We start from the raw sequence: 23,738 nt of genomic DNA on the forward strand, positions 1-23,738 counted from the left end.
ATTAATTCAGACATTGAAAACAATATTTCATTGTCTTATAACAATACCAAAAACACAGAGTGCCAACATTTTTATTAAGTTAACAAACTTAGATACAAAACAGGCATTAAACAATCATTATTATCAATTTACACTTGCTAAAGGCAGACATATAATGAGACTCACTAAAGTTCTATCAACAGTAAGGATTGGGCTAATATATATGATGTTACGTCTTTCATACATGCGCGGAACAAATCGTGTTTCCTGTTACAACAAAAGATCCTCAGAAGCTGCACAACATGTTGAGGTCCAACGAAATTCAGGAACAAATGAGAAAGAAAGTAATTGAGATCCATCAGTCTGGAAAAGGTTATAAAGGCATTTCAAAAGATTTGGGACTTTAGCGAAGCACAGTGAGAGCCATTAACCACAAATGAGGAAACCATGGAACAGTGGAGAACCTTCTTAGGAGTGGGCGGCCGACCAAAACAACCCCAAGAGCGCAGCGACGGCTCATTCAAAAGATCACAAAAGACCCCACAACATCATCAAAAGAACTGCAGGCCTTTCTTGCCTCAGTTAAGGTCAGTGTTCATGACTCCACCATAAGAAAGAGACTGGGCAAAAATGGCCTGCAGTGGCACAGTTTCAAGACAAAATCTGCTGCTGAGCACAATGAACATAAAGAGTGCATCCCAATTCAGGGGCTGGATCCTTCTAAGGATTCTGACTTTGAGGGCAAGACTCTGTGTTTAAACTACATGATGTCATCAAAGTCTGGACTCTGAGTCCACAAGTCCGCAGTGTGCCATTTAGAACAGGGCCATTCAAGGCTAAGTGTATCCCATCATGCATCATGTTTTGGATGTAAATCGTGAAACTTTTGGCAAACCTTGCGAGATGACGCAGATCCGCTTAATTGTAAGTTAATAAATATTACATATCTGTTTTGCTGCTTCAGGACCTGGAAGACATGCTGTGATAATGGAACAATGAATTCTGCTGTCTCCCAAAAAATCCTGAAAGACAATGTCCTGCCATCTGTTTGTGACCTAATGCTAAAGCGAACTTGGGTTTTGCAGCAGGAAAATGATCCAAAACACACCAGCAAGCCCACCTCTGAATGGCTGAAGAAAAACTAAATGAAGACTCTGAAGTGGCCTAGTCAAAGTCCTGATATCAATCCTACTGAGATGATGTGGCATGACCTTAAAAAGGCGTTTCATGCTCAAAAATGCCATGTGTGTTTGGATTTTGTTTTAATCCTCATAATCTAAAACAGTGTTTCCCAACCCTGGTCCTCGGGCACCCCCTCCCAGAAAGTTTTAGATGTCTCCTTATTTAACACACCTGATTTAACTCATCAGCTTGTTAGGGACACATGTTTACCATTTTGTAAGGAGGCTGATGAGTTAAATCAGGTGTGTTAAATAAGGAGACATCTAAAACTTTCTGGGAGGGGGTGCCCGAGGACCAGGGTTGGGAAACACTGATCTAAAAAACCTTCATTTAAAAATTGCATGTTATCTTTACTTGGGTTATCTTTGATAATTATTTCAATTTGTTTTAGGATCTGAAACATTAAAGTGTGACAAACATGCAAAAAAATATTTTTGCCACATGAGTTGTAAAATTAGAAATGTATTTGTTGCCCCTGAAAAAAATTTAGAAATATATGTTAATATATGAAGGTTAAATCTAAATATATTTTCAAATGTAAAATATATAGTTAATTAAGCTTTAGTTTCTACAAAAATATATTTAACATATATTAAAAACTTATTTTTGGCCAAATAAATGTATCTTTGCTGTATTTGCATTGGGGCTAGTATTGTGAACAGGTTTTAATTTTTAAAAATGTTTAAGGGGTTCCCGAAGAGAGTTTAGATTAAGCCAGGACTACCTTATTAGGACAATTAAGTTGTTTTTAAACATACCTTATAAAACACATTGCTGTTGTGCATGTTGTAACAAAATTGTATTTAAAATTAGGTCAGGGCAAGCTGTTTTTGGTGGGGACAACTCAAACATGCATTTTAGTCTTAGACTAGTCTTGAGCCCTTTTTGGGACTAAATTGGGACTACTCCAAAACCTTAATTTCTGAGAAAATTATGTTACTATAAAGTTTTAATAAAAATATAAAGAAGTGGGCAAACTAAAAGTCTGTCTTCTGTTCTACTAATAAATAATCATTTTTTTTAGTATCCGTTATAAAATGTACCCCCTCAACTGAACTGCAAACATTTAAGTTTTGGGGAAGGAAATGTTGTGCTGTGATTTTCCACGTGTGTCAGATGAGTGACTCCTCTGTGCCAGATTGGCATGACTAGACTCACAGGGACGCGACGCACAACACGCATCACATGATCTTGTTGTAGCAACACAAGTTTCCAAGGGGAGGTGACCGGAGAGACCCTAGTGGACAGAGGATGAGACATTGGGCGTGTGCGACTTTTCCAGACGCTGCGCAGATTGATAGCACATGACATCATAGTGCCGCGAGAGCGATTCAAAAGCAGAGTTCTAAATCACTCTCGCGGTACTGTGATGTCATATCGTTTTGCGCAGAGTTCCGTGAAGTCGAACACGCCCATTCACAATATCCATCACTGCGTATTAGCCACAGACACAACTGACTTTTATGTCAGGCATCTTGCAAATGAATTGCGCATATTTTATATTCACCAGCAGGAGTTATGTATTAGTGTTTGATGAATCATCATGCACATCTGATATTTAACTTTGCAGTTTGTATTAGAGCACAGTTAGATCTTTATCGTCATTTTAATGGCTGGGGATGTGACGGAGGCAGTTTGGGATCTCTCCTCTGCAGAAGAGTCCTCTCCGGTCTCTGAGCTCTCATTCAGCCTGCAGAAGCTCCAGTGTCAGGATAGTGTGAGTCTTGCAACTATTTAAAGGTTTTCTATTTATTTAAAGGTTTTCTATTTATTAGTGCACATTTAAAATACATTAAACATTAAAAGCAAATTCTAATATAAACAAAGTGTATTAATAATAATTATTATACTATTATTTAATAATATGACATTATATTTGTATTATTATTTAAGTGTGTAATGTTATAATAATTATATATATTATTATAATGTTTATTATAATAATATCATTTTCACACAAATAGTACACTAATAAATAACATATAGTATATTTGTCATATTTTGCAAATACAGTATTAATATATTCATATGATAAAATCATTTATATTTTTATAATGCATAAGTGTGACAGAAAAGAGCTGGACCCCCCGGAGAAAGCTTGTTTTGACACCTGAATGGATCAGTACACCGATAAACACTCTCTCCAGGGAGAGAGAGACGCCAACAGGTCTGGACAAGAGTTTCTCTCTCTCTCTCTCTCTCTCTCTCTCTCTATTACACACACCCACACACAATACGCAACAATTGTTAGTAACTAATAATTGTTTACACTACTTACAGTGTATACCAGTAGGCACTGGAGATCTATGTCAAGCAGAAAGTATAGATTATTGGAGACATTTGTAACTAATAATATATTTTTAATATTAATAAGTATTGGTAGAGCCCCTTGGAAAGATTTGTCTTCCCCTTTAGCTCAATTGCACTGGCAACGCAAAGGTCATGGGAACACACATTACCACAAATGCATTTTAAATTCCTCACATAAGCATCTGCCAAATGCATAAATGCAAATAATAAAACGGCCACAAATCTGATTATTTAATCCTGGTATATTTTTTTCAAATTGCCCCTTCTAGTCTCTGCAGTGAGAAGACGAAGAGCAAGGTAATGAAAACATGCACATGGTTAATCAGTAAACTGTGATGATCACATGGTTGAACAAACTATCATACAGTACATTTTTTTCTGTTTCAGCAGAAGTCTTTCCCCTGAATCCTCTTCAAACAAGGTAAGACATGCACTGACCAAACCTGATCTATGATACAACCATAAAGGAATTCCTGAAATGTCATATGAAAAGACACTTTATGTGCAAATAAAAAATTTTTTTACTGTATTGTCATGTATTTATTTATTTTTAACTGACTATAAACAAAACAGATCCACAATTAATAAAAACTAAATATAAGATTGTATCTGATGTTTTTTCTATTTGTATCGAATCAGGAGGTCCAGTCAAGACGTCTTCAGAGGGAACTACATGCTAATAAGGAAAATGAGCGAGCTGTTGTCAGTAACAGTTGTTTTAAATAGCTAAACATTACTCCACATTTTGTTTTTTTTTAACTAAATTGCATTGCCATATTCAGGTAATTCAGTTTGTATATCTTGCATGACATTTTACACTGCACTTTTGAATTTGGCAGTGTTTACAAGGAGTGTTTTTTTCTGTCACCTGTGCTTCTCACTTATGTTGACCATCCCATTGCTGTTGCATTGTGGGTAATGTAGTTTGCATTGTCCAGCAGAAGAGACTGCGTGTGCGGCTGTCTAGCAGATTTTCAAGTGCATCGCAGAGGTCAGAACCAGCATGTAGAAACTGGAAACAATACTGCAGTGATCCAGAAGATGATGGCAGTTATCCGAGGGAGATGGATGCGATAGACCCGACGGTGAGAGTAAAATAAAAATTCAAATGTGTTAAATGTGCTTCAATTATTAGTATTCATTTGTGCACATGAATATTTGATCTGTCATTGTGTTTCCATAGGCTGCTGTGAAGTTCTGTAGAATGAGGTCACACAGAAAAGCTCCACCCATTAATATAACCGAGGCCGCCGTCGCTGACCTCACCCTCATAGGGGACTTTAGTAAGGTACGTATAGGTCTTTAGAGAGGTAATCAATCAATAATAGCTAATAACCATGTATTCAGTTTTGATACAATTGTTTCCATAGCAACACTTGCTTCCTGTTGAAAGTGTTGGCCATCAAGAGCTTCACTGTGTCAGTGCACACACAGTAAGAAATCGTCTGAAACTAACGTAATGTTTTATCACAAACATTCAATGTTTATTTAAATGCTTTGGTCTATTCATGACTTGCAGGTGGCGTCGCTGATCAAGGGTCAGTTTGGTCCAGCGGTTGAGGACTTCCTCATCGTCGACTGTCGTTATCCGTATGAATATCAAGGTGGACATATTAAGGTATTTAAATATATTCGTAACTCACAAGCATTAAAGTTACAATGAAATTAAAACTTACATTTTTTATGTAATATTGCAGTGTTTATTATTGTCTTTTTTAATTCATGTACCCTCATAAACTTCAATCAAAATCTAAAAATGTACTTCCACCCTCTTGTGGCACCAGACGTGAAAGAAGCGTGAAACGTTAGTGATTTACATGTTAAGTCAATGTAAAGACGCTACAGATATCCGATTCGTGCGAATGAGGTGGTGTAAATGATGCGACGTAAATGACGCGACGTAAATGACGTAACGTAATGACGCAACGTAAATGAGTTGAAAAATCTGAACTTGGCATGTTAACCAATCAGGAGCTTGCTCTAGTAGTGACGTGATTACGATGTACCAAGGCAAGCAGAGGCAGAACTCAATTTGAGACTACAAGCTAGCTAAAGCCGTCAAATTGAGCGTATTCGCGTCTGAATTTCACACGCAATTGTCTCTTGCTGCCTGCTGCCAGTTCCATACAACTTTTCTATATCCACTCAAAGCACAGTCGAAAACACAAGCCACGCCCACTATTTTCCTTGCGCGATATTCTGTTTCACTCGAAAATACGCCCCAATCCGGAAGTAAAGACAATCGTGACTTCCGGTTCACGGGGACTTTAAACTTTTCTTTTTAGTGTTTACATATTTTTCCTTTCGAAAAAGAACGTTTCAGCAAGACGTATCAAAGCTGTCATGTTTTTTAAATAGCCAATAGCTTTTGGTTTACATCACAACAGTAAAGCATGATTTCCTGATTGGTGGTTTGCTGCAGGAGGTATTGAGGGAGGGACATTTTAGTTTGCTTAAAAGTAATTTTGTCAATGGGCACGCTAGAATAAAAATGACCTCAAAGCTAATGTACATAGACATATATGACATAGACTTCATTTGAATTTCGACCGTGTCTTCAAATGTGTATGTTTGCACAGGAATAGTAAGGCTTTAATTATGTTCTCTCTTTAATACAGGGAGCAGTAAACCTTTACACTGAATATCAGATCCAGCAAGCTGTCGCCCAAGCATTAGAAAGGGCTAAGCTTCACCCCACAGGAAGCTTCTTCTGGGGGCACCAGCCATCTGACTCAATTGCAAAAGTGGAGGGGTCATCGCCACGGAAACTAATAGTGTTCCACTGCGAGTTCTCATCCGAAAGAGGGCCACATCTGTAAGATAACTTTAAGAGATGTTTTTGGCTCTCATAACATGAACACGTAAAATTGATACAGTGATATTTCTTACATGTTCAACAGGTGTCAGTATCTGAGGAGGTTAGACAGATGTCTAAATGTGTATCCAAACCTGCACTATCCCGAGGTCTACCTTCTGTTGGGTGGTTACAAACACTTTCACAGCTGCTATCCGGTATAACACAATATCTGTGCATTATTTCCCTAAACATCATGTGCATCGCAGCATGCACACTAATCTCTCTGTCTGTCTCAGGACATGTGTGACCCCTGTGGATATGTACCCATGCATCACCAGGACTACCAGGGGCAGCTGCATGGCTTTCGCAGGAGAAGACCCACACGTCAACGAAGAAGACGGCCGATCAGAATTCATCAAAGGACGACACAATAAACACGACTTTACTTATGGACATCAGCTGCATCACAACTTGTATACTTCTATGCACTAAACCAGTGGCTATCAAATTGGGGGCCTTGTGCCAAGGGTGCCCTATTTTATGACCTTTTATAAAATGCATTAATTTCTCGTAAATTCTGTGTAATTAAACCTTAGAAAAATAATGCTACTAAGACTCAGCATTACATTGTATGATGCAATTTTTTTGTTTTGTTTATTTACAATTTTAAGTTTTTGAGAAAGTTTTATGAAAAGCTGGTTTAAGCTAGACCAGCTTAAAAACTGACCAAAACACAGCTAGACCAGCAAAACCAAGCTGGGAGACCAGTTAAAACCAGCTCTCACCAGCTTATGCTGGATTTTTCAGTAGGGCCGTACACTAGGGAGGTCGCACCATGAAAAGTTTGAGAACCACTGCACTAAAGTATGTACTTCATTGCAATCGGAATATGCATACTTTTTTGGATTTTAGGCCACCTGTAGGTATGAATTTATTATTAAAAATATTGGTAGTTGTGTCTCAAGGTTATTTTATTGTTATCTCAGAATGACGTGCACTATGATGTTACACACTGTATAGTATGTACTACTATTAATAAAGAATGCATTAGTACTATCGAGGTCTTTTTCTTAATTGCCAGTCATAAACAAGACAAAATATCAACAATATGGTGGTATAACAATCTGTTGAACACATATTTAACAAAAATACAATTTTAAATGAAAAATGTAAGTTCATAAAAATAAAAACTAGTATGAGATTCTTTTACAAATAAATGTTTACATACAACGACGCTCAAGGTCGAATCGGAGCATCAGATGTAGTGACGTAAACGCGCGTGGTCTTTAATTTCCCCTCTGATTGGTCGCACCAACCAGGAAGCGTTTCCTTGCAACTTTCACAAGCAAGCAACGACCTCCAGATCTCCCGACTTACATCCGATCTGCCAGCATCTCTGATCCGTTTCCCCGGTCCGTATCTCCGTTATTCGGTACGAACCTTTCCATTGCATTTGAAAGCGTGTGCACGCAGCGACATGGCCGCGTATAAGCTCGTTTTGATCCGTCACGGCGAAAGCTGCTGGAACCAAGAGAACCGATTCTGCGGCTGGTTCGATGCGGATCTGAGCGAAACCGGAGAAGAGGAAGCCAAGAGGGGCGGACAGGCCCTAAAAGGTGACAGTGTTTTAAATGCCCCCCTAATTAAACAGATAGATCCTACTGCATGTCTTTCTTGGATTGCTTAATGGCCCTGTTGTGTACACGATATGAGACCACTGCGACACTGCAGGCCTGAAGAGATGCATGCTCTCTGCACCGACCTGCAGGTGTATTTTTGTAAATGAGTTAACTTTTATATAAGAATTAAATGTTATGCATATATAAAAATGTGCAGTTTAAATTATTTCGATGTGTAATTCCTTTCTTGTCCTTTTAATGTTTTTAATTTATTTCAGCTAATTTTTGTTCTCATTCTATACTAGCAGCCATTATAAATATCATCCAAACTTGCTTGTCCTCCGCAGAGTCATGGGAGGCTGCAGCCCAACCCAGTATCTCAGGCTGAAGGCAGGGGGTGCAGTCTATCACAACAAAAATTTAAATTATAGTCATCGGACTTTTCTCTTCCAGATGCTGGATATGAGTTTGACATATGCTACACGTCCGTCTTGAAGCGAGCTATCAGGACCCTGTGGTTGGTGCTGGATGGCATTGATCAGATGTGGCTGCCCGTGCATCGCACCTGGCGTCTGAACGAACGCCACTACGGCGGTCTCACTGGACTCAACAAAGCCGAGACGGCAGCCAAACACGGGGAGGCTCAGGTGAAAATTTGGAGGCGCTCTTATGACACCCCCCCTCCATCCATGGACCCTGACCACGACTACTACACCAACATCAGTAAGGTTAGTATGCTTTAACGGTGATCTCCAACAAACATCTTTTACTTTTGTTTTGAGACTATAGTACAACACTGTCACGTTTTGCTGCAGGACCGTCGATATGCCGACCTTACAGAGGACCAGCTGCCCTCGTGCGAGAGTCTCAAGGACACTATTGCTCGTGCGCTGCCGTTCTGGAACGAGGAAATTGTTCCTCAAATCAAAGAGGGGAAGAGAGTCCTCATCGCTGCCCACGGCAACAGCCTGAGAGGCATCGTGAAACACCTGGAAGGTGAGAAAATATGTCAGACGACACCTGAAAAAGTAAAGCTCACTGATAAGAGATTGATATATGGGTTCAGTTAAATATATAAAGATGTAATTGATCTGAACACCTCTTATGTATGACCGCTGTGTGTTTTCTAGGTATGACAGAGGAGGCGATTATGGAGCTGAACCTGCCTACAGGAATCCCCATCCTCTATGAGCTGGACAAGAACCTGAAACCCGTGAAACCCATGCAATTCCTGGGAGATGAGGAGACTGTTCGCAAAGCAATGGAAGCTGTAGCCGCTCAGGGCAAAGCCAAGAAATAGACAATAGCATTGTATGTTTGGTCTCATAACAATTCTCCCCAAAAACCACAATCAGAGAACAAGTCTAGTACCAAACCAATGACCAATAATACATTTATTAATGCTATAAGCATATAACTGGGACCATCTTACTGTAATAAAACCTTTTACATACAGTTATCGCAGTCACTTTAACCCCTTGAGTATGAATATATTAATTACAACTGAGCCACAATAAATTTAGGAGATATTTTAGCTTTGAATAGTCTCTGCGCTGAACATATTTAAAAGATGGTACATGTGTTTTATCTGTGATGGCATGGCTTTGACTGTATCCAGGCAACAGCTTATATTAATGATGTGGTGGGTAGCAGAAATGTGTGATTCATGCATAATACCGATGTCCTATATATACGCCCACAGACGCGCTCTTTAAAATATTCCCTGCTTTAAAGCACTGAAAAGATATTCCGAAACTGCGTTTAGGATTCGTGATGTAAGTTTAAATGGTAATTAACAGAAGATTATATTCCTATGAGAGATATTTATTGAAAAAGATGGTTGTTTTTGTCTTTGGTCTGGTAATTGCACTGTAACTGTATGTTATAATCATGCTGTTGTCCATTTCATTTTCACTGTATTTTGACCAACATATGATGTATTCCACAAACATTCATTTAAGATGAGAAGAGTGATTAAAAATTGATATTCCTCTAGAAAATACCTTCTCACGTGTTGTCTTATCCTTCACATTTTGGAAATAAATAGTGTGGATATTATTTTCACTTGACTGAAAGATGGTGTTTTACTGTATGCTTGTTTACATTAGTAATGTGCAATCCCAATAAATGTTGGCCAACCTAAGCAGAAATAAATGTTGTATGTGTTTTATTTGATTCTTTAGAAATAAATAATTGGCTAGCATTTTTTACACATATGACATGCATTTTGAACTAAAAAATAATATGCTGCTATTTTTATAAAAAAAAAAATATACAAACACTTAGATATGGGCATAAACATTTATGTTTACACAATGGCAAAAAAAAGATGAAATTAGATTTTCTCACAGTTTTCTACTTTGAGGTCTTTTAAAATATCTTCATAAATTAAATGTAACTGATTTCTAAAATGTTATCAAAAATAATGTCCTAAAAATTGTTGACATAAAAAATATGCATTTGGGAATTGTATAACTGGAAAATGTGTAGAAAGTGAGTTTAATTTATTTTATAGTCACAAACATTCAAATGATAATACTGATACATAAATAATAAATGTGGGAAATTTAGTACTAATGATTCTAAAAATATTTATTGATGTTTGTACACGAATGAGATAATTTCGTTTTTATCTACTGCCACAACAAAGATGGCGCTCTCCGTGTACCACACATTACGAATTGACCAATCAGTGCGCAGTTTGCCCTCGGCCTAATAGCCAATCAGAAGGCAGCTGTCGCTTCTTGAAAACATGTCGCCCATGAAGCTGTGTGTTCCAGGTGGGTCACTGTTATTAACTCTTTACCTTCTCATTCTTTACTGTTTATTGAGATACTCTTAGCGTGACTTATATGTTATTCACCTACGCGCTACCTGACATTTTATGAACTTTGATGTCGTTGGTTAACGTTTACAGGAGTATGAGCGCTGCCAAGCTTTTACACGTGCAGTCAAGTGGGTGTTGCATTGCTCTGCTGAATTAGCTGCGCGCGCAATACGGTTGTGAAAGTTTTAGCATGTATATAAACATCCTCCGCAGTCACATATCTCGGTTTTGCCGTCGTTATTTAGTTGGTTTGGTAATATTGATTTACTACTATACTACGCGGGAGTAGTTCTCAGGGTGTTAACGGGGTTTAAAGACTCGTTTGGCGAGCCCCGCCCACCGCTTTGGGCGTGAGAGCTGCTGTCATGCATACTCCTCTGACAGGACTGCATTATGTGCCTGTACACGAACTTGGCAACTGATCAATGACTCCAGCTGTTTTCAACAGCAAATCTTTCCTGAAACCAATTAAGATCGTCTGTTTTAAGAGTTTCACTTTTTAAACAAATGTCCAACAAAAATCACGTTACATTTACATGAAAAGTGCGTTACAGTAACGCTGTTACACGTGCATGATTGGATTTTCAACCTAATTCCTGCATAAAAGCTGAAACTGTGTTGTTTAACTTCTGAAAATGGCAATATTATATATTTTTAAGTGTTAACTGTCTGTTTTTTGTACAGGTGAAAGGCTCTGCAGCACGGAGGACTGTATCCCCGGCACCGGCACGTATCTGCGGCACGGCTACGTCTTTGCCTCTCTTGCGGGGTACGTACTGAGGAAGAACGAAGGAGAGGAGGTTAGTTGGGTGATTTGCTATTATGTTGAACCCAAATGTTCTGTAGCCACTTTATACAATGTGAGTATTGAATAAAAACATTTATAAGAGAAACTCAATGTCCGCCTTTTTCTTTTTTAGCTTCCGGTGATTTCAGTTGTTAGAGAGACAGAAGCACAGCTTTTGCCTGACGTCGGTGCCATTGTCACCTGCAAGGTGAGCGTCTGAAACATGACATCATTATAAGTGTATAATGCCATATCTGAATCACTGTAATAATGAGATTACTATGGTCAGATTTCATTATGAGCTGTTCATGTCCTCACATAGAGAAGATATTTGTTTCTTAGGCACTTTTAACATCCAAATTAATCTCTTTGTCGTTTGTGTGGCTTTGTCGATGGCAAACAACTTAAAGGGACAGATCACCCAAAAATTTAAGTTGTGTCATTGTTACCTTGCCCTTATGTTCTTCCCAACTAGGGTTGCAAAATTCTGGGAATTTTTAAGGCTGGAAACTTTCCATGGGAATTAAAGGGAATATATGGGAAATAATGGGAACAAACAGGGAATTTTCCAGGCCTTGACTACCACAAAAGCAACACTTGCTGCATTTCAGCCCAAGTACTACATCAAGTCTTGATTATGTTTTGATAAGCATTGATAAGCTATCATGTAGGTAGCTCAAGCTGTGATGCTCTTTCATTCTGCTAGCCAGTTTTCTGTTATCATACAGAATTACTGTACCACCCAAAAGTTTGGACAGATTACTATTTAATTTTTTTTAAAGAAGTCTTTTATACTCATCAAGCCTGTGTTTGATCAAAAATCATTCAGAAATCATAAATATTCGAATAAATCCACGGCTTGATGAGCATAAGTAGCAGGATTCTTCAAAGCATTGTATTACCTTGCATGCATGTCTGCTTTTGACCAAAGAAAATGTTCATTTATGTTTGTATATAATATAGTTTATATAAATTTCCCAAAATTTTCAAATAATTCCCATTAAGTTTAGCCTGACGTTGCCATACTCAATTCTAGTCAGAATTTGAGTCTGATACCGCTCCATTGAGCTATAATTATGAGGCGTGTCTCAACCGAAAAATGCCTCTGCACTCAATTGGATAGACCTACGACCAATCAGAGCAACGGAGTGTGTGACGTGTGTTGAAATTACGTCTTTGCAGCCTGACCGAACTGATAGTTATTTCGCTACAATGACACTAACATTGTGATTATACTGAGTTAGCGAATGTACATCAACACCTATTATGTTTACAACATTTCGTTTATATCACAACATGAAGTATTTACTAAGTCATAGAGTAAGACTATCTCTTACCATTTGTACGTTAGGTGAACTTCATCCACGACGACACCCATTACGTTTGCTTGAAAATATTGGAGCCTAGCATGTCTCTCCACTTATTCAGCAACCACAATTCCGGGCTTCCGAAAAGAAGCTGGCAACGACCGCTATATCCATCTCGTCGTGCACGCTGAGTTGCATCGCCGTGATAACGTTAGCCATTTCAGTTGCGACCAACTTTTGCCGAATAGGAAGGACGGCAAAAACATCAACAAATGCCCTGCTCGCGTTTCTTTGTTCCTCTTTTAAAATCAATGCTCTGTTGATATCTTTTAGAACAGACTCAATGGCTGCGTCCGAAAACTCTAAATTGCTGCCTTCTGAGGCAGCTTTCCAAGGCAGCAAGGCATCAAGGCATGTCCGGATTCAATGTTTGGTTTACTTCCTGTCTCCTGAGATACCTATGCGTGGACGTACATTAAGAATGTGATTGGTCGAGTCCGGTTGAGTTCGAAAAAATAAAATGGCGGCCAAGGACGCGACAGGACCACCAATTTAGTGTAAATAAAGGTATATTTGTACTTTTTACACCTTTTAATTGCATTTCTAGCGAGAAATTAGTATTGTAGTTTTCAAATATGTGATTAGTTATCACAAAGGCGCTCTCTGTTTAAATTTCAAACACGCTGCCTTAGAAGTGTGTCCGAAAGTCTATCTCTGAGCTACCTTTATGCCTCCGAAGTCATTTCCTCATGAGGCAGCGAGGCAACGAGTCACTGCCTTGAGTTTTCGGACGCAGCAAATGTCAGAATCCACACATCTGAACTCTACAGCGGCAGCCATTCAACACACGCGCTCTTTGGTGACGTGGTTTATTACGTTACTGTTGATTATCTGTCCATCATCGTATAAAGCCCGCCCTGACAATTTGATTGGTTCGACCAGCGTTTGTCCTAGCATAGTAGCTCCTCAACGCAGAAACCCCAGACCCATCTTCCCGTTTACAAAATCTTGTGGGCGGGGCTAAGATGGGCTGGCACCCAGGCTACATTAAGTTTACAATTTAAAAAAAATCCAAAATTACCCAGGTGAAGTTTCCATGAAAAGTTTCCAGAAATTTACAGGAAACTTTCAGCCCCTTTGCAAACCTATTCCCCACCCAAATAATTTTCTTTCTTTTGTGGAATACCATTCACTTGAAAACATGAAACCTAATACTGAAAGTCACATGGGTTTGAAAAAAAACAAAGGTGTGTAAATGATGACGATTCTTCCTTTTTGGATGACCTGTACATAATGTTTCTAATTGTGTGTGATTTGTTGTGCAAGGTAACAAGTATCAACCCAAGGTTTGCTAAGGTTCACATCTTATATGTGGGGTCGACACCACTGAAAGATCGCTTCAGAGGCACTATCAGGTATACTGATGTTTCAAACACCATCAAATATAGTTTAGCCCCTTAATTCTGTTTAATTCAAATATTCATGTCCCGAAGATGGAAGTCTTAAAAAGCATTAAATAAGCAATTCCATGCCAATGACAACTTTACCAAAAAATGAAGTTTTTACCAAATGTTTTTAACCATACTGATACTCTGATGTAAGTATTTGGTGGCTTTAATCTCTGGTCTTTGTTTTATGTTTTAAGTCCAGATTTCAGAATTGTCACACCCATAACGTTGTTTCTTCCTCATAAATTCACACAAGAAAAATAATACATATTTTCTTTTCTTTGAAGAGTCGCCCCGTCTCCATTTGTTGGATATCATTGCTTCTGATTTGTGCAATTTTAAATTTAAGGAATTCCTACAACTTGAATGTTACACAAATACTTGTCACATCCATAACGCTTGCATGTTTTCCCTCATCTTAAATACATCACATGGCTGATATTTTTCTAATGTTTGGAAAATATAAACAGATGGTTCAATATATTGGTAATAAATGCATTCTCTGGGAAATTATATTAAAATTTTTGACTGAAAAATCACATCCATTTTGTCAGTGCATTGTTAGTATAGAAGTAAAAATGTAATTTGACCTTCCTAATTCTTGTTTTTATCTCTCCAGAAGAGAAGATGTAAGAGCGACAGAGAAAGATAAGGTGAGTTAACCTGGTAAATTGTAGAAAGAGAAATGCCATGTTTTGAGTCGATTGTTAAATTTTTTTTTCATTTTTCTTTTCAGGTGGAGACGTACAAAAGCTTCAGGCCAGGAGACATCGTCCTTGCTAAAGTCGTATCCTTTAAAAAAAAAAATTTAATCTCTTGAGAGTCAGTTTACTGAATGAGTCCTTGGATAGAGTCAATAAGTAATTTATCATTTTGTGATACCTTTTGAATATAATAATTGCCTTTTGTCCACTTTGATGTGTCTATCCTTAAAGACTTGGTAGTTATTGTTGGGTTACAATTTTGCATTAAAGGAGACATATCACGAAAAATCAAACTCTGGAAAGAAATAAAGTTCAGAGAGTACAGATGCAAAACCCTCAAAGTAATTTAACATTTTTTTAACAGGCTTTCAGGTTTTGGTTCAGTAATTAAAATTTCTTATTTTCACAAATGTCACTTTAATTTGATATTAAACACATTTGAAAGGTTTTGCTGCACATTCTTCAAATTTTGTTTTTGAGTAAAAGGCTCAAAACTTCGGTCAATATCCTAATATATTCGATACATCACCTTTAACTGAGTGATAAAGTCTTGCACCTTGATGTACGCATGCCGTTGTTCATCTAATTTTTTGCTGAAAATCATTGTGGTGTTTAATAGATTCTCCCAACAAACCAGTATTTCTAAATGGCCCGAGGTCGGGATTAGGCGGATTTAAAATGTTTGAACGTAAAACACAGGCAGAGAACATTCGGTCAGTATCATTATCTAATTTTTTAAGAAGGGGAATTTAGCAGCTTTTGCATTTGAGCTCTTCAAAAATGACCTGACTCCATTAATAGCTTTATAATACAGGACTCCTGTTATAAACTCTTGTATCTGAAATGCGTTTTTGACCCTTGACCCCAGCCCTCAGATCTCTTTAGGTGACGTGCAGTCGAACTACCTGCTAACTACAGCTGAGAATGAACTGGGCGTGGTGGTGGCCCACAGTGAGGCTGGTAAGGGGCCGTTCAATGATAGTGCACCAAAATAGTGTAAATAATCTCCATTTTACTCACGTTTTGTTCCTCTGATTTTCACGCTGGTGCTCAGATGGTTCCCATCAGCTGGTGCGAGATGCAATGTCCACGCACACACGCTAAAGAGTTTCGCAAGGTAGCGCGGGTACAGCCGGAGTACCTGCAGGCCTGAGCCACGCCCACCAGGTCTTTTAACCACACCCACTGGAACACACAGCTTCAAAGACACGCCCTCTTACTTTACTCCTGTCGATTTCTCTGTCAGATATTTTATTCTTAACAGGTGTAATGCGTATGAAGTGCACACTGGTAAATTGATTTAAAACCATTTCTGAAACCGTAGGAGCAATGATGACATACGAATAACATTTTACTATGATAAGAATGTAGTTGTGTACTAATGAAACAGGCATTTATGACATTTTGGGTGTGATGCAATGTCATATGTGAAATTGTTTTAGAGCCTCTACAAACATCCCAGGATGTTGGTTATAAGTGAATCTTATGAAAAAAATCTGGTTTATAATTTTACCTCAGAGAAAAAATGTCTTTTTATAAAGACAATGAAGCCTTTTTAAGACCATCAGTGTTTGACATAATTTACAAAACAGTTAAGCACATCTTTCTCCTAATTCTCATTAAAATATTACTGTTTTACATTTGTTTAAACACTATTTGCGTTATAGTTTTGAAAATGAAATTATATTGCATTACTGTAATGAGAATTCTGGTTGAAGAGTTATTAATTGTAATGAAAATTTCACTATGAAGAAATGAGCTAATCCTAAAAATAGGCTTTGTTTTGGGGTAAAACATGGTTTTGTGAGAATGTAAACCACCAATGATACTTATAAAAGTAAAATGGTGTTTTTTAAACCATCCAGGTCATTTGATTCATACAGCGTGAGATCCATAAACAACAAACCTGAATTCATAAGAAATGTCACAATCGCATTTCAACAGAAAAACATGATGGAGAATCTTTGGAGGAAATCTGAAGTGAAGTTACTGAGGTTATTTTTGGCGGCACTGATTTCAAACTCTTAAAAGCACATGAACCGCAAAAATAGTCATTCGGAGATGTTCGAGTTTCTTTTTGCTGCTTTTATTCTTGGAATATGTCTCTTTATTTTCATACTTTTACTTTGTTCTGTCACTTTGTAACTGTTTTGAGAGGTCATGTGTTTACAAGAGAAGAAATAAAGCATCTAACAGAAGAAAAGTTCACGCTTGGCTTTAATGTAGCATTTTGTAAAACAATAAAGCACTGGACTTATCTCTATATATAAAAAAATAAACACTGCAAACCTCAAAAATTTCCCTCAATATCACTGAATAAGACATTTAAAGAGCCTTTGGTGATATATCTAATTCTTATGAGTTAATTACATCTTAAAAATTTCATCCGAGTAAATTAATTTAATGAAGACTGGTGGTTATATATCAAAGACTCTTCGGTAGTTTGCATTTTATTTACAGGTAATTGTTATAACAGGTCATAAATGATTGAGATTAATAGTTTACACAAGTAGTTCACAAAAAATATTGTCATGGTTTACTCTTGCTCCTTTCTTTCCAAACCTGTATGATGTTTTTGTGAAATTTTAAAGGCTCTTCATGGCCACAGCTGTCAACCTAAAAATGTAATTGCAGTCAAAACAACAGCACAGATTTTTCAAAGCAATAATTTAGTACCATTAAATTTATGGACTAGTGGCCTGCATTGACACTTTTAAGGAATTTTTCTGTATATTCTGGAGATTGACTGATATAATTGCTATAAACTAAAAAAAAATCCCGTAAAAAAATGTGTAACAACCTGAGTAAACAAAAAATGTGTGTGCCAATTCATCTCAGTCATCAAACCGTATCGATTTCCGTGCGTTCACATCAATTGCGAACTTCTTATTGGACGGAGGTGAAAATCCCAACCCGGTTCCTCTACTCCCGAAGTCCATGTGCCGACTCTGCGCACGCTCAAATTCTCCCAGAAGGCCTTGCTGTAAAGTCTGTTGACCTTCAGTTCCTAGGGCCATGTTTGCCCGCCCAGTGCTTCCTGTGATTGGCTGGCTGCTCTTTTTAAACCCGCCCATCAGTCGCAGGAACTTAGCTTGTCTTTCAGAGCTGTCAAACTGAGCTGTGCTCCACTGGCCGACATTCTAGAAATACACAAATACAAATCAGATTCATCCACATAGATAAACAACCGTGAACAAATAACAAGGTCATATGAGACACAGCCATCTTTTAACAGTTTACATACTGGGAACTATATTCTCAGACGGTGAAGCACTGCTACTTGTGCGGAGTGATTTGCTCGCAGCACCCGAGAAGCCCCTGGTGAGGAGCAGAGAGTTCGGCATTGTGCCAGAGTTGTGCATTTGTGTATTTGTACACGGTGCGACTATATAAATCACAACATATAAATAAGAAAATGTTCGCAATATTTTGTCACTTATTGGGAGCAGTATGCTAGCTGGAGCCATTCACTTCCAGTCTTTGTGCTAAGCTAGCGGGGGCTGCGTCAGACAGAGTTACAGCACGCACAGAGATGAGAAAGTTGTATGTATGGACTTATCTAACTCTGGGGGTTACAGTGAATAAGCTAAATTCCCAAAATATGGGCGTGTTCTTTTAAACATAATTAAAATGAATGTTTCTTTTAATTTATCTGCCATCTTAGATTATGTTTATCACTAAACTAAACAGTGCATTGTGGGATTGCTTTATCCACAAACTATACATGCTACCTTAGCTTCGAAACATACAATATGCAAGTACGCAAAACAATCCTTGATTCTGTAAATTAATCAGGTGTTGCATGCTAAATCAAGTATGCAGTCTAAGGGACAGTTCACATTTTCACGTCTAAAACCAAGTGGAACACGCGACCGCATTGCTTTCCTTCTTCTTTTAGAGGCAGAATTCTGAAAAGTTAAAATTTAAGTGGCTGCGTTGCAGACACGCCTGAAAAAAAAAACACATTTGAAATAACACATTTGTGCACGCAAAAAAACGAAATGTGAACCGCCTCCAAGTGGGCAGCTAACTAGTGCATGTATGGTGTGTGTTTGGATGTACAGTAGGAACTGACCACTTCAGGTTGTGACTCCTGATCAATTTCCTTCTGCAGGGCGAGCCGACGAGCCTGTGGATCAGAAGATACCCATCAAAAACTTCTGACAGGACGACACGACAGAATGAGCTGTATGAGGTAAGACCCTGTTGTGTCTAAATTGGATATAGTCTTGTCATTCATTGTCAGCTGGGGCAGTACCTGGTCTATAGAAACTTCATCCTGATTTCCAGGCTTTGCCGACAGGAACACAATATCATCCTGATGATACAAAGTGAGCATGTATGAGTGATACAAAAAGCAGCATGTTAACATTGCATTAAAATACTTAAAGATTTAATGCACATTTAAGTTCTTATACATTTATTGGTAGACAGGGGTAATAAATTCAGAGATGCGCTGCAATTCAACCACACACGATTGTGGGACAAATTGGGACAATCCACAAAAACTTTTTATTGGAGACCCAATTAAAGCACTTAAACATGAAAAAAGTGGAAAATGTTCATGATATGTCCCCTTTAAACTACTGCATTAGAGCACAGATAATCTAGTGAGGTGGGAAAATGTATTACAATTTTATTCAAATAATATTATTATTATAATTTTTTTGTTGCTGATTTTAGGGTCAAATGTACTCTTATTATTGAGTTTTTTACCTTTTCTGTGGACTCGTTCCTGTCTTTTTTACTCCTCTTCTTTTTCACTAGCTCCTCCTTTATCTTCTCTGTGACATCATCAACCTTCACCTTGATGTTCTTTTTCTTCTTCTGGTCTGACGTCTTCACCTTTCCTATGACATCACATGTGACATTTGCCTTTTCTTTCATCCCGTTCACGCATGCAGGGCCCTCATCTATGCTTTCTAATCTTTTTTTCTTCTTTTTCTGTGCATTTATCTCCTCCACGTCGTCTTCTACTGGAGCCAATTTCTTCTTCTTCTTTGTTTTTACCTTCTCTTCAATCACTTCCACACATTCTACATTACTTTTAGTCTTTAAACTGGTGTTTTTTTCTTTTTTCGTCTTTTTCTTTGTTGGTTCGTCACCTATGCATGCTTCACTTTCTTCAGTTTTTACATGTGCCTGTGTCTTTTTTCTTTTCTTCTTGATCTCTCCATCCTCTGCTTTTGGGTTTAGTACTTCATCTTCGATATTCCTCCTTTTTTTCTTCTTTTTCTTGTCTATCTCTCCATTGTTTCCTACATCAACCTCTTCTTCTTTGACCTCGACTTCCTTCTTCTTCTTCTTTTTCTTTATTTCTCCAGTTTTGGTGACATTCACCTCCATCTGTTTATCTCTTTTTTTCTTCACTTTCTTTACCCTCGACTCCTCCAAATGATCTCCATCCATCTTGACTTCCATCACTTCTTCTTGAACATGTTCCATCTCTTTTTTGTTCTTCTTCTTTTTCTTCTTCTGAGGAACATCATTTTCTTCTTGGCCTCTTTTACCACTGTTTATTCCCATGGGTTCTGTTTTAACAGCAGTCTTGACAGACGCTTCACAAGACACAAGGTTGTTTTTTTTTACTTTCTCCTCTTTGATTTTCTTCTTTTTCTTTTTAGTAGCATCATGCTCATGTTGCCCTCCATCACAGATCTTTACATCTGATTGTTCAGTTTTAGCATTTGCCTGGACAGAAGTGGGGTGATATTGTGCAATATTTTTGGTTCCACCCAGTTTACCTTCCTTAATTTTTTTCTTCTTCTTCTTCTCTTTAAACGTTCCATCGACCGCCATCTCCAGATTTAAAGCTCCTCTTGTTTGATTACACGTGTCAGTTTTTGTCAGGAAAGGTCTGAAAAGTCATCTCTTGATTTTTGCATCTTTATTTTACTCTCTTTTATGATCCAGGATCAGCAGGAACTTTAGGTAAAGGCTGAAAAATAAAAGCATATTTCGGACAGATCAATGACGTCATGTGAAGCTGTTTGTGATATAAACACAATGTATAGACATTATATAGACATAGATATTTTTTATATTTATGTATTGTTATTGATTCATGGGGAATTTATTGTATTACATGAATTTGTTTGCACAATCACTTTATTTTATTACCTTTAAGAATACACAGATTTTTTTAAAATAAACTAAAAGCCACAGAATATCCACTATTGTCTTAAAGATCAAGCAACTTAAAAACGCAAAGCGCTTGTGACCAATGTTTTCATTTGGTAAATATGCATGCAATATATTCAGCGATAACAATAATCCAGTAACAGTTTCATATTTTATCCGTTTAGCAGCTTACCACACGCATGTACAAAGTTACACCAAACGAGTGATCCACGTCAACATGTTGTTTATATAATTTGTGTATTTTAATACTTACTTCGCACGTGTGCCTGTCCACCTTCCCTGCGACTTCAATCCGGAAGGAACCATGATTCTACTTCCTCAGCAACGCTTACGCGCGCTTGGCTACGGTGACGCCACCGACAGAGACCGATAGAGTGCGCACGCGCAATTCAAAAAGTGACAGGAGACGCTTTGAAAACACTGCAAGTATTTTATTAGGATTTATTTCAAATATAGACATCAAATATAGGAAGAAATACGAGCAAATCTGTGCAAATCACGTAATCGACCTCTACAATACAAAGAGTACATTTAAAGTCTTCTATCCAACCTGTTGAAAGTGCTTATGTCTTAAAACAATTAACAAAACTCGACTTCATCCATCGCTGCGCAGACCGTCGGTGTATGACGTCAAATGTCTGGAGTCTCGGGGTAATTTGACGTCATATGCCAATCGGGCTGCGCAGCTCTGCATGAAGTCGAACAAAACTACACTCATTTATATAACTGCAGCACCGTCAAGCCAGCATATTTGTGTGCCAGAAAAATAACATGAAATAACAGTATCGCCTTACAAGATCAAACACGGCACTGAGTTTATAAATGTGCTCACTGTACTGAAATACAACAGTTACAGCATCAACTGCATGAAGATTGACGAGCAATAAGCGTGCAACAACGTCTGGAAAATGTACATTACTGATAAAAAAAATTTATGGTTATAATGGGACCTGTACTGGTTTTAATGGTGAACATTTGATGGTTCAAAATGGATAATGTAATAGTAACTATTATATATTTTTTAGCAGGGATGTGATATCATAACAAACTATTTAGTTCAAAAGAGACCAAATATCAATTTCATACAAATAAATACAATTTAAACAAACAGATTGTGATTATGTTTTTAAAGTGGAATGCAGAAAGAATATTTGCTAAGGCTAGATTTGTTTGTTTATGTACATTAAAACAGGTCTTCATCTCTGCATTTGACTGAAGGAGTAAGTATGGAATATTGGCGACGGAACATTTAACTATTCAAAATAAATAAATGCGGCAACAACATAATTGGGGTGATATGGAACTGGCGTAGTGATATTGAACTGTAATGCAGTCGACAGACCTGAAACTATTTCATAGATGTGTGTTTACTAAAAAATAATGCACACCCTTAGAACGTTTGTCAACCAATCAGAATGATGCATTCCACAGAATGATTAAAATCCAACAGCTCTGTGGTATAATCAAAATGTAAACAAACAAGATTGGTATCCTTTACAAAATTGTACCAGGTTAATAGTTTCACAATCACAGCTAACAGAAAAAAGTTCCAAGAACGCTCCCCGAAAGCTCCCAACGCTCCCAAAAACGCTCCGCCAACGCAAAAAGTGTCCAGCCTTCCCGACGCTCCAAGAACGCTTCTGTGCCGTCCCAACGCCAAAGGAATGCCACACTTCACCACCTCCAAACGCCATGACAATGTCATGTTTCAACGTTCACAAAATGTTCAAAACAAAAACTGTTTACTATATTGACCCGCCCGATTGTTATGTAAATGATAGAGAAACATTGCATTTATTATATTTATTTTTTATATTTATATTACTCCACTATATTTATTATATACTATATATCTATTATAAGTTTAGATGCTGATGTTTTGTTTCATTCCAAGTCACCATTATTGTGACCAGTGTTCGCCCCAGTTGGGCTCCTGACCCCCGTCCCTCGCCTGCCATTTTTTTCCCTGGTTGTGTTAACTCTTTGCTAACACACCACACCTGCCATGAACATGTTAAGTTAGTAGTGTAATTCTGTGGTGAGGTGGTTGGTACATAATGGAAAAAAATCATCCCTAATTAATTTACTAATCAAATCTGTTTATTTTATGTCAACAATGCAAATGAGATACAGCACTTTCAGAGCAGTCCGTCATCAAGAAGTTTTAGAATCTTTGGACAAAAAATATCTGCTGCATAATTGGGATGCACAAACATCAAGAATCAGACTATGAATCTCAACCATGGTGACAAAGAAAATTGTAAAAAAACAATCATTATTTATCCATGCTGCAGTGCATGCTGGGAGTCCTGAATGAGATTTTTGTCCAAAGTTTCTAAAACTCCTTAATGACAAACTGCTGTGAAAGTGCTGGATCTCACCCACATTATTGACAGAAAACAAACTTTTGATTAGTAATTTAATTAAGTCATTATCTTTACAATTATACCAACCACCACAGAATTACACTATTAACCCCACATGTTCACAACAAACGTGGTGCATCATCACAAAGTCAACACAACAGAGAAAACTAGCAAGCTAAAGTCAAGGGTCAAGAGCCCAACCAAAACAAACACCAATCACAACAATGGTGACCCAAAATGAAACAAAACCTCAACATCTAAACCTAATAAG

General features: G+C 37.7%; 4 protein-coding genes across 6 annotated transcripts; 3 read left to right on the forward strand and 1 right to left on the reverse strand.

Annotated features, from left to right (window-relative positions):
- The first annotated feature begins 2,585 nt into the window (after positions 1-2,585).
- On the forward strand, positions 2,586-7,431 carry cdc25d (cell division cycle 25 homolog d). 2 transcript variants are annotated; one of them, XM_073860197.1, is made up of 12 exons: positions 2,586-2,875; positions 3,223-3,328; positions 3,741-3,768; positions 3,859-3,892; positions 4,111-4,173; positions 4,413-4,556; positions 4,655-4,759; positions 4,842-4,904; positions 4,991-5,089; positions 6,090-6,286; positions 6,372-6,483; positions 6,565-7,431. In XM_073860197.1, exons 1-12 carry the CDS (start codon positions 2,771-2,773, stop codon positions 6,700-6,702), a joined length of 1,194 nt encoding a protein of 397 aa, XP_073716298.1. In that variant the 5' UTR covers positions 2,586-2,770; the 3' UTR covers positions 6,703-7,431. The 2 variants fall into 2 exon arrangements, with proteins under 2 accessions (XP_073716298.1, XP_073716299.1); XM_073860198.1 differs by having other exon boundaries at positions 2,587-2,875; positions 3,862-3,892; positions 6,565-7,428.
- Positions 7,432-7,592: 161 nt separating this feature from the next.
- pgam1b (phosphoglycerate mutase 1b) lies at positions 7,593-10,041 on the forward strand. The gene is made up of 4 exons (XM_055204239.2): positions 7,593-7,884; positions 8,341-8,615; positions 8,703-8,883; positions 9,018-10,041. Exons 1-4 carry the CDS (start codon positions 7,746-7,748, stop codon positions 9,185-9,187), a joined length of 765 nt encoding a protein of 254 aa, XP_055060214.1. The 5' UTR covers positions 7,593-7,745; the 3' UTR covers positions 9,188-10,041.
- A 517-nt stretch (positions 10,042-10,558) lies between these two features.
- On the forward strand, positions 10,559-17,168 carry exosc1 (exosome component 1). Its single transcript, XM_073860199.1, has 8 exons — positions 10,559-10,667; positions 11,399-11,514; positions 11,635-11,709; positions 14,135-14,223; positions 14,876-14,909; positions 14,993-15,043; positions 15,836-15,916; positions 16,003-17,168. Exons 1-8 carry the CDS (start codon positions 10,640-10,642, stop codon positions 16,111-16,113), a joined length of 585 nt encoding a protein of 194 aa, XP_073716300.1. The 5' UTR covers positions 10,559-10,639; the 3' UTR covers positions 16,114-17,168.
- knop1 (lysine-rich nucleolar protein 1) lies at positions 17,160-22,740 on the reverse strand. Of its 2 annotated transcripts, XM_055204240.2 has the most exons (6): positions 21,355-22,740; positions 19,677-20,898; positions 19,219-19,278; positions 19,036-19,089; positions 17,761-18,100; positions 17,160-17,576 (listed from the first exon to the last, which is right to left on the reverse strand). In XM_055204240.2, the coding sequence occupies exons 2-5, from the start codon at positions 20,757-20,759 to the stop codon at positions 17,795-17,797; spliced, it is 1,503 nt and encodes a 500-aa protein (XP_055060215.2). In that variant the 5' UTR covers positions 20,760-20,898; positions 21,355-22,740; the 3' UTR covers positions 17,160-17,576; positions 17,761-17,794. The 2 variants fall into 2 exon arrangements, with proteins under 2 accessions (XP_055060215.2, XP_073716295.1); XM_073860194.1 differs by having other exon boundaries at positions 17,160-18,100; positions 21,355-22,739.
- Positions 22,741-23,738: the final 998 nt, after the last annotated feature.

The sequence above is a fragment of the Misgurnus anguillicaudatus genome, chromosome 3, assembly GCF_027580225.2.
Source record: "Misgurnus anguillicaudatus chromosome 3, ASM2758022v2, whole genome shotgun sequence".
Classification (NCBI taxonomy): domain Eukaryota; kingdom Metazoa; phylum Chordata; class Actinopteri; order Cypriniformes; family Cobitidae; genus Misgurnus; species Misgurnus anguillicaudatus.